Source organism: Emiliania huxleyi, assembly GCF_000372725.1.
Source record: "Emiliania huxleyi CCMP1516 unplaced genomic scaffold EMIHUscaffold_255, whole genome shotgun sequence".
In the NCBI taxonomy this organism is placed as follows: Eukaryota; Haptophyta; order Isochrysidales; family Noelaerhabdaceae; genus Emiliania; species Emiliania huxleyi.
The window spans coordinates 157929-165686 of record NW_005200128.1 but is presented as its reverse complement, the minus strand read 5'-3'; the positions used below and the strand labels follow the sequence as shown (position 1 = coordinate 165686).

The 7758-nt window shown below is 61.0% G+C and overlaps 2 protein-coding genes across 2 annotated transcripts in view; both read right to left on the bottom strand.

Annotated features, from left to right (window-relative positions):
* Nucleotides 1-913: 913 nt before the first annotated feature.
* On the bottom strand, nt 914-3566 carry EMIHUDRAFT_237757 (hypothetical protein; the record flags this gene model as incomplete). The annotated part of the gene is made up of 2 exons (XM_005777810.1): nt 914-2005; nt 2301-3566. 2 exons carry the CDS (start codon nt 3564-3566, stop codon nt 914-916), a joined length of 2358 nt encoding a protein of 785 aa, XP_005777867.1.
* Nucleotides 3567-6881: 3315 nt separating this feature from the next.
* The window catches only part of EMIHUDRAFT_115547 (hypothetical protein), a gene marked incomplete at both ends in the record, with an annotated part of 2051 nt that continues 1174 nt past the window's right edge, over nt 6882-7758 (bottom strand). The window contains one exon of the mRNA XM_005777809.1: nt 6882-7253. Within this exon, the coding sequence (XP_005777866.1) occupies nt 6882-7253 (372 nt within the window). The remainder of the gene's footprint in view (nt 7254-7758) is intronic.

The following is a 7758-nucleotide window of genomic DNA, read 5'->3' as shown; positions in this document are numbered from 1 at the left end:
GGGGACCTGGAATACACTAACTGGCAGCGCAATGGGGCCAAAAACCGGGCAACACCATCGGAAGGACCAGCGGTGGGAGCACAAAGCTGGGCGCCGGCGCGGGCTCTCCCTCGTCTGGTGCCAGATCTCGCTTCGTTGTGGGCGCTCGCCATGGCAACCTGCTGCAGGCGCGCCGCAGCCAGCGCCAGCAGACTCGTCGCCAATGGCAGCCGGCCGCGCGCGGCACCTTCTTCATTCCCGGATCGCTGACACGGGGCCGCGTTTCGGGACCACTAGAGTTGCGGATTTGCAACAGCAGCAGGCTAATTCCGCTTTTGTTAGTGCCAGTGCGCGCCAGTCCCGTGCCCAGTGTCGTGCGAGGGAGCTTTGTTGTAAAATTCTTTTCGTGTGCCATTCCGCGCCTGTGTCGAACCTGTCTGCCAGAGACAGTTGTTTTTGTTAAATTCTTTTCGTTGCGTGCTGCATTTCACTGAGCACTTGAGCACTAGATAGATAGCCGGTCGGTCGGTCTGTCGCTATTCCTTATACTCAGGCAGGGTCGATATATTACGCAGTACGGGACCCCTCTCCTGGTCTGAGACGGACAAGAGAGAGAGCCGCTCAGCGCTGGGATACGAAATTAATCTTTGAGAACGCAATCAAAACAGGTCTGTTTGAAATCGCGTGTCCCACAGCTCTCGGGGAGGAGTCGTCTCACTCGCCGTCGGGCTGCCAAACAAAGTGGAACCCCCCACTACATAGCTCACAGCTCACAAGTGTGGACGGACCGGGGTTGAGCGTTACGCGACAAGCACTTGGAGCACTTGTGGAGGTTGGAGCACCTACTTGTAGACAAGCATGGGGCGACCATGATGAACACAGCTGGTATTCGACATGCACTTGTGGGGTACATGTACTTGAGCCACACTCACACTCATGTCTTGCAGACTTGCTCGACAGTTCTCCTCTTCTCTTTGCAGACCACTCCCTCCCCTCGCCCCTGCTCCCGCCCACCTTCGGGCCGCAAGAGACTCATCAGGAGCCATGCCACGTGCGGCCACTCGCCCGCATCTGTCTTCCATGTTAGTGTTTGCTTGGTTGCCAGGGGGGCCAATGCGGTGGTCAGTGCGTGGCGAGCTGACCAATCGAGCAGATGCTCTCCGGGACATGTGTCGCTGTCGAGTCCTGACGATAGTAGATTGCACAGCGTCTTGGCTGCCATCAGTGCAGCTTCCGCCGCGACCGCGCCGTAGCCCTCGTAAGCTTGGGTCGTCGCCCCGCCCTCCCCACACGATCTGGACGCGGCGGCATGCATCGTCTCTAATTGGAGCAGCATAGCCTCGGCCACGCGCGGGGTAGCTCGCAGGGAAGACAGGTGCGACAGGCAGCGAGGGTCGCCCGCGAGATTGACGAGCGCCCCGCAGGATGCATTGACCACAGATGCCGATGAATGGCCCAGGAGAAGCAGCAGAGCCTCGCTGGCGTGCAGCGAACAAAGACTCTGCCGGGCCGCGGCGGTCCGAGAGAGGTTGCCAATCGCACGGGCAGCCTCGACGACGCCCTCCTCATTTGGGTAGGTCAGAGCTTGGGCTAGCAGTTGGCAAAGGAGCACATGCGCATCGTTGAGAAGTACGTTGTCGCCAGTCGAGTAGAAGCTGAGGTTGGTCACGGCCGACGTCGTGTTAAGCCTCAGCTCCTCCAGCGCAAGCGGAGACGCGTTCCCGAGTGGCGTGGGCTCCAGCGGCAGAGCCGCAAGCAACTCCAGCAGACTTGCGGTTTCATGGGCGCGAGAGATCGCAACACCCTCCGCCTCGTTCATCGCTAAATGGGCAATAAGACGAATGAGCTTGGTGAGGACATCGGACAGTCCACCAACATCGCTGGCTGCGGCGCCGCCAACCGAGCCGTCCATGCTGGCCTCAGAGGGGGTTCCGCTGCAGCCACTCGATGCCACGACACCCGGAGCGGATAATGGCTCCAAGCTGTGCTCGCGCATAGCCTTGGCCGCGCAGCCGGCGTTGCCTCCCTGTGCGGAAGCGACCGCGCGGAGGAAGGCAGCTGTGTGGTAGGAAAGGAGCTTGAGGAGGGCGGGGAGAGCGGAGGCGAGATTTGAGCGGCTCGCCGCAGAGCAAGCGGTGAGGTTGCCCAGGACGAAAGAGAGACGCACCAGCAATGCTTCATGACAGCGGCTGTCGGGCGGGCAATGGGCCTTCATTGTTACGAGGAGTATCTCGGCGAGGCGTCGGTTGGTACCGAGGCGCCTCTGAACCTATGCGATGGACGAGCCAACGTAAGCAGCCCCCGAGCGCTGGGCGACAAACGGTGGCGCGAGGCGCCTCAGCGTCGAGGGACAGCTTCGCGAGAACACGAGCGCAAGCGAGGGACACGTCTGCGTCGAACGGCACTGCTCCCATTGTGTCGCATAGCACCTCAACGGCCCCACAAACGACAAATCCGTTCGCGGCGCCTCCGATCACGGCGAGATTGCGCAACGCCACCGTCAGCTGCAAGAGGAGCCGGCACTCGCGTCGGCCGGCGAGGGACTGGTCAACCCCTGAGCGGACTAGCGAGGCCGTCGCGGGCAGCGAGGCCGTCGCAGGGCGCGATGAATCTCGCAGCAACGCTAATAGTCTCTTTAGGCCGTGAGTGAACGCTCCAACCGCTCCAAGCTTTGTGAGAGCTCGGCCGTTGTCCGTGTCCGCCGAGAGGTTCTTGAGGGCGGCCGCCGCGTAGAGCGCAGCCTCAAAACAAGCCTCGCTGTGCAACGCATCGGATGTCCGAGCTGTGGCCGTGGTCAGCGGGCCCACAACGGCAGAGATGGCAGCGGTCAGTCGATGCATCAGGAGCGGCAAGAGCTCGAGCGTTCCAAAGGAGGAGTCGTTGCGCTCATCCTTCGAGAACTTGAACACGCTCTTCAGCACGGCACTGAGTGTGTGCGCGTCTGGCTCACAGGCGAGGATGAGGCGGGCCAGGCGCAGCTGCAGTTTGGTATCTGGGCGGTGCATCAGCCGAGCGCACGCCTCGACGACGCGACCCGAGCGACGGTGGCCGACACAGCCGCCCAGCCAGCGCGCGCGCGGCTTTGCGTCGCCGCATTGCATGCTCAGGTGTCGCCACAGGTCTTCGCAAATCTCACACATTCGCTCCTCTTTCCCGCTGGCGCCACTGCAGAGCTCGTTCAGAAGTTCTTCAATCGACAACCACCATCGATCGTCGTCGTGATGGATCTGTTTGCTGCGCCCTGGGGTGCTGGCCTCCTGTGGCTCGAGCGTGAGCACTTGCGCATCGCCGATGGAATGGGATAGGGCGGCTGCCGAAGCCGCCGTCGCACGCAACGACGCATGCAACGGGGACTTCTTTGAGACGTCGATCGTTCGAAGCGGGCGCACCACACAGCCCGCCCTCAAGTTCATTTCAGTGCGCATTCCTCCCACAAGCTGACTGCGCTCGTCGCACAGCGAGCGGCGCTCCTTGACGTTCGGCGTGAAGGGCCTGGATGGATTCGTCAGCGAAGCGCGTGCCTCGGATATCACAGAGTAGATGCGAGATCGCACCAGCGAACTCTCCCCATCGGTTGCAGCAGCCATGACAGCACCAACGTTAGCTCGGCCGAAACAGACCGAACGGCGACAAAATAACGCGGGGCCCTCACTTGAGGTGAACCTTCTTTTCTAGACGGCTAGGATTGATCAGAGCAGCCTCGCTCTCAATCCTAGAAGTCTAAGGATTGTGAGCAGCACTCCTCGCAATCGTAGCATCTCTGTGCGATTGTGAGCGCCTACGCTCGCAATCCTACATCTATCTTCTATAGACTATAGGATTGCGAGCGGGTCCCCTCGCAATCGGTGGGATCACTGTTTGGATTGTGAGGAGACCATCCCGGCGCGCTCACAAGCGCTCGCGGCTGGAGCGATTGGGAGCGCCCCCTGTGCACCTGCCAGCAATCCTTGGATCTTTGGTACGATTGTGAGTGAGCGCAGCCGCTCATAGTCCGACATACAGACATGTACATGTAGGATTGCGCGCGCTACTGCTCGTAATAGGAGGCATGTTGCTAGGATTGTGAGCAGTGCTGCTCGCAACCCTAGACTTTGCTCGGATTGTGAGCGCGCTGGCAGTAGTCGTAGGCGTCACCAGCCAGTCACCTTGGGAGCGGAGCTGCTCTTAGTCCTAGAAGATGTAGGATTGCGGGCGTAGGCGCTCACAATCGCCGACAGAGATGCTACGATTGCGAGGACTGCTGCTCACAATCCTTCGACTTCTAGGGTTGAGAGCGAGGCTGCTCTCAATCCTAGCCGTCTATAAAAGAAGGTTCACCCTCACGGTAGCACTTGAGCACTGGATAGGGTCGATTCCGCATGGTACGGGACCCCATGAACACCCCAAAGTGCATGCCGTCCGCCACATGGGCTGCCATCGGCATGCACAAGGCGCAAGCTCACCGAACGGCGGGAGGTGTACGCGACCCAGAAGAAATCGGGCCGGGTCGTTCCCTCCGCTGGAGAGAGGTCCATCAGTTCCCGTTCCCCAGGACCTCCTCTCCAGCTGCGACCGTGGATCATAGCAAGACCATGAGAGTGCTCATGCTACAAGAGGAGCTCGTTCAGCTGGATCCGGGGCAGTCGGATGCACTGCCTCACGACATTTTGGGACCCCATCACTCGGCGGTCCAGGATCGAGGTGCACGCCGCCGAGGGACCCCGGAGGGTACATGTAGATCGGGCGGTGTCGTCCCCCCTCTCCCAATCACCTGATTTGTTGAAGCCATCTGATTAATTCCAATTTCCTCCTGTGCAAGAGCGGAGAGGGCTCGGACGGCGCGTGGCGGGGGAGGGCAGGCAGGGGATGGGCGCGGGGGAGTGAGGGGGGGCTCAGCCGTGCGAAAGGCATTACAGTGGGTTGCGGGCATTAAGAAAACGTCGCATTAAGAAACCCTACCAAGAGATTTCCGCAAAAATCTAAGAAACCACGGCGCGCCGCAGGCGCGGCCCCGAGAAAAGGCCAGACACGAGTCTCGAGTGTGAACGGGAGCCCCAGCTCAAAATTTCTCTTCGCCTGCGGCGCGCGCACACTTGTCACTTTCCAAGTCTACGGTGTTCTGAGTGGAGTGGAGATGGAGGCGTGTGTGCGTCTTCCCGTCATCCAGAGAGCCGACTCGGCGGCAGACTCTGGCATCGCCCTCGCGGACCGCAGCTTACCTCTTACCTAAAATCCTTAGGAGGCCGGCCGGAGCTAAGAAACCACGGCGTGGGGTGGATGAGGGCTGTGGAAAGGCTTAGAAACGGCGGCGTGCCGCCGAATCCTGTTTTCTTAATGCCCGCAACCCACTGTAATTAATAATATGAATGAACAAACATTGCTCGGCCGTCCATGGAGTCCGTCTTGATCTGGAGGAGACGGGTCAACCCCGTGAGGACCAGATCACGTGCATCTTGTCGTAGCCGGAGGGGATGTCGATCTTAAGCTAATTGGCGGCGCTTGGTTTATCCCTTTCTTTTGATTCCCCAGACCATCCGGCCAACTTTCCCGATCGTTGCAGCGTTTACCCAAATTTCGATTGCGTTTACCACTCGGGCAAACTCGAGATGAAACGGCGGACGGAAAGCGCGTCGCGGCCTCGCCCCGGAATCTATGCATGTGCGGAGCCGCCCTGACTCCGCACCGCGCCAATGGAGCTTGCGCTGCGGCCTAATCCACCGGCGCAGCAGCGCTGCGATGCATTCTCCAAGCACACTCCCTGGCGTTGCGAGTGCACGAAGAGCGAGCAATAGTCGACAAAAGCACTGATCTGTGCGCAGCGGATCACAATGTTGGTCGCGCCCTGCAAAAGGACAACCGCGGGCCGCGGATACTTGCCCGGACGCGGACCCGCCGTGCGAGTTGCAGACCCGGACCCAGCTGACCCAGAGAGAGAGAGGCCATGCCCAGGGCCAGCCATGAGAGGGGGGCTTTTTTCCATCCGTCCACACGTCGTCACTCCAAGTGCTCCAAGCTCCAAGTGCTCCTCAGCTGAGCTGGGAATAGGACCGCCGCAAGCGGCGTGGCATGGAGCGGTTGAGCATCCCTCCTGGGGCCCCTCTGCGCCGGGGAGGCGTTGTTGGAGGCTAGGACGCAAGCGTCCGTCGCCCTTTTATTTACACCCGGGGCCCACTCTAGGGCCCACTCTTTCCGCTGCGGAGGATAACGCGCACCCACCCACCCTAGAGGGGTCAGGGCTATCTTGCCCGTAGCCCGGTACCAATCGTCCGGCCTCTGGGTGCGCTTCTTAGCTCCCCGGCCCTGGGCGTGCGGTTAATGACTGCACTCCAAGTGCTCCAATAAATAAATAAAATAAAAACGGACACCTCTCTTCTTCAAGTGCTCCAAGATAACAGGGGGCACGTGTGTTTTTGTTACAACATGCACATGTACATGTGCATGTGGCATTGTGCATGTGGATGTGGATGTGCATATGCATGTGCATGCCCATTTTCCAACTCAAGAACAAGAACCGTGAATATCTCCCCAACATCCACAACGCACAATCAAAACTATGGTCTATCGTGCCGTCTCATCCCCGCGTTCATGCGGCTTCTCCGGTTCTTCGCCGGCGCCGGGCCGCGGGCCGGGCGCTACACCGCTAGCTCGCGCCCGGCCGCGAGGCGCGCAGGCGGCTGGGCGGGCTGGGCTGGCCGCGCCCGCGTTCGTGCACTTTTCACTCTTCGGCGGCGAGCTCGTGTTGTCGTGAAAGACGTATACACGTTAACATTACGGCCGAATGCATCCACATCCAACATATATATTACGAGAGCTCAATTCCGACCACCACGCACCAGGGGCGTCACGTACTCCTGTATCGCGGTCGACATCCATCACCGCGGCACCCCATGTCGCTCCGCGCCGCCTCGTACCGCCTCCCGCGCTTAGATGAAGAGGTAGAGGATGTACTCAAAGTAGAAGAGGTTCCAGATCTGGCCGTAGAAGCGCTTGATCGAGGCGGCGGAGGCAACCTCTAGCCGCCGCCAAGCCAGGCCAAGCCAGCCGGCGGCGAGGGCATGGCCGCCCGCCATGAGTGTGGTGCGGAAGACGCCCGGCGCGGCGGCGAGGGCGGTGGCGATCGCGCCGACGTAGTTGAGAGCGAGCATGGCGGTGGCTGCGGCAGCGACGCGCCCGGTGCCGAGGCGTGTGGCGAAGGTCTCGATCCCGCCCTTGCGGTCGCCCTCGACGTCGGGCAAGTCCTTGGTCGCCGCGATGACGACGCCGTACACGGTCATGAAGCGCGCGAGGAAGGACACCTGCGGCGCGAGGGAGGACCGTTGGGTACCACTGCTGGGCCCGCGGGGAGGGAGGAGAGGGCAGCTGCAGCGGACGGCGCTGGGAGTGTGTGTGGGTGTGGCGCCGGCGACGGCCAACAGACAGTGAGGCCAAATGGGGGGAAAGGGGGGGGGGGTGTTCAGGGACGGAGTCACGACGTGTGGGCTGAGCTGGCTCTGGCAGCGGCACCTGCGGCGACCAGCGGAAGCCGAGGCCGAGCGCCTCGCGCGTCGCATAGTAGACGCCAAAGTTGAGCAGGAAGCCTATTATTTCTTTAGTTAAAGATAATACCAAAGTTGAGCAGATTTCTGGAGGTGTGGTTGGAATACGGGGGGAAAAGGTGAAGAAAGGGAAGGGCCTCCCGCCACCCGGGGAAGGGGGGGGAAGGAAATCCCCCGCCATCCGGGCGAATATTTAAAACCCGCCAAGGAACCGGGAAACCCCTTTCCGGGGGGAAAGGGAGGGCCCCCTGTCCGGGGGGGCCCC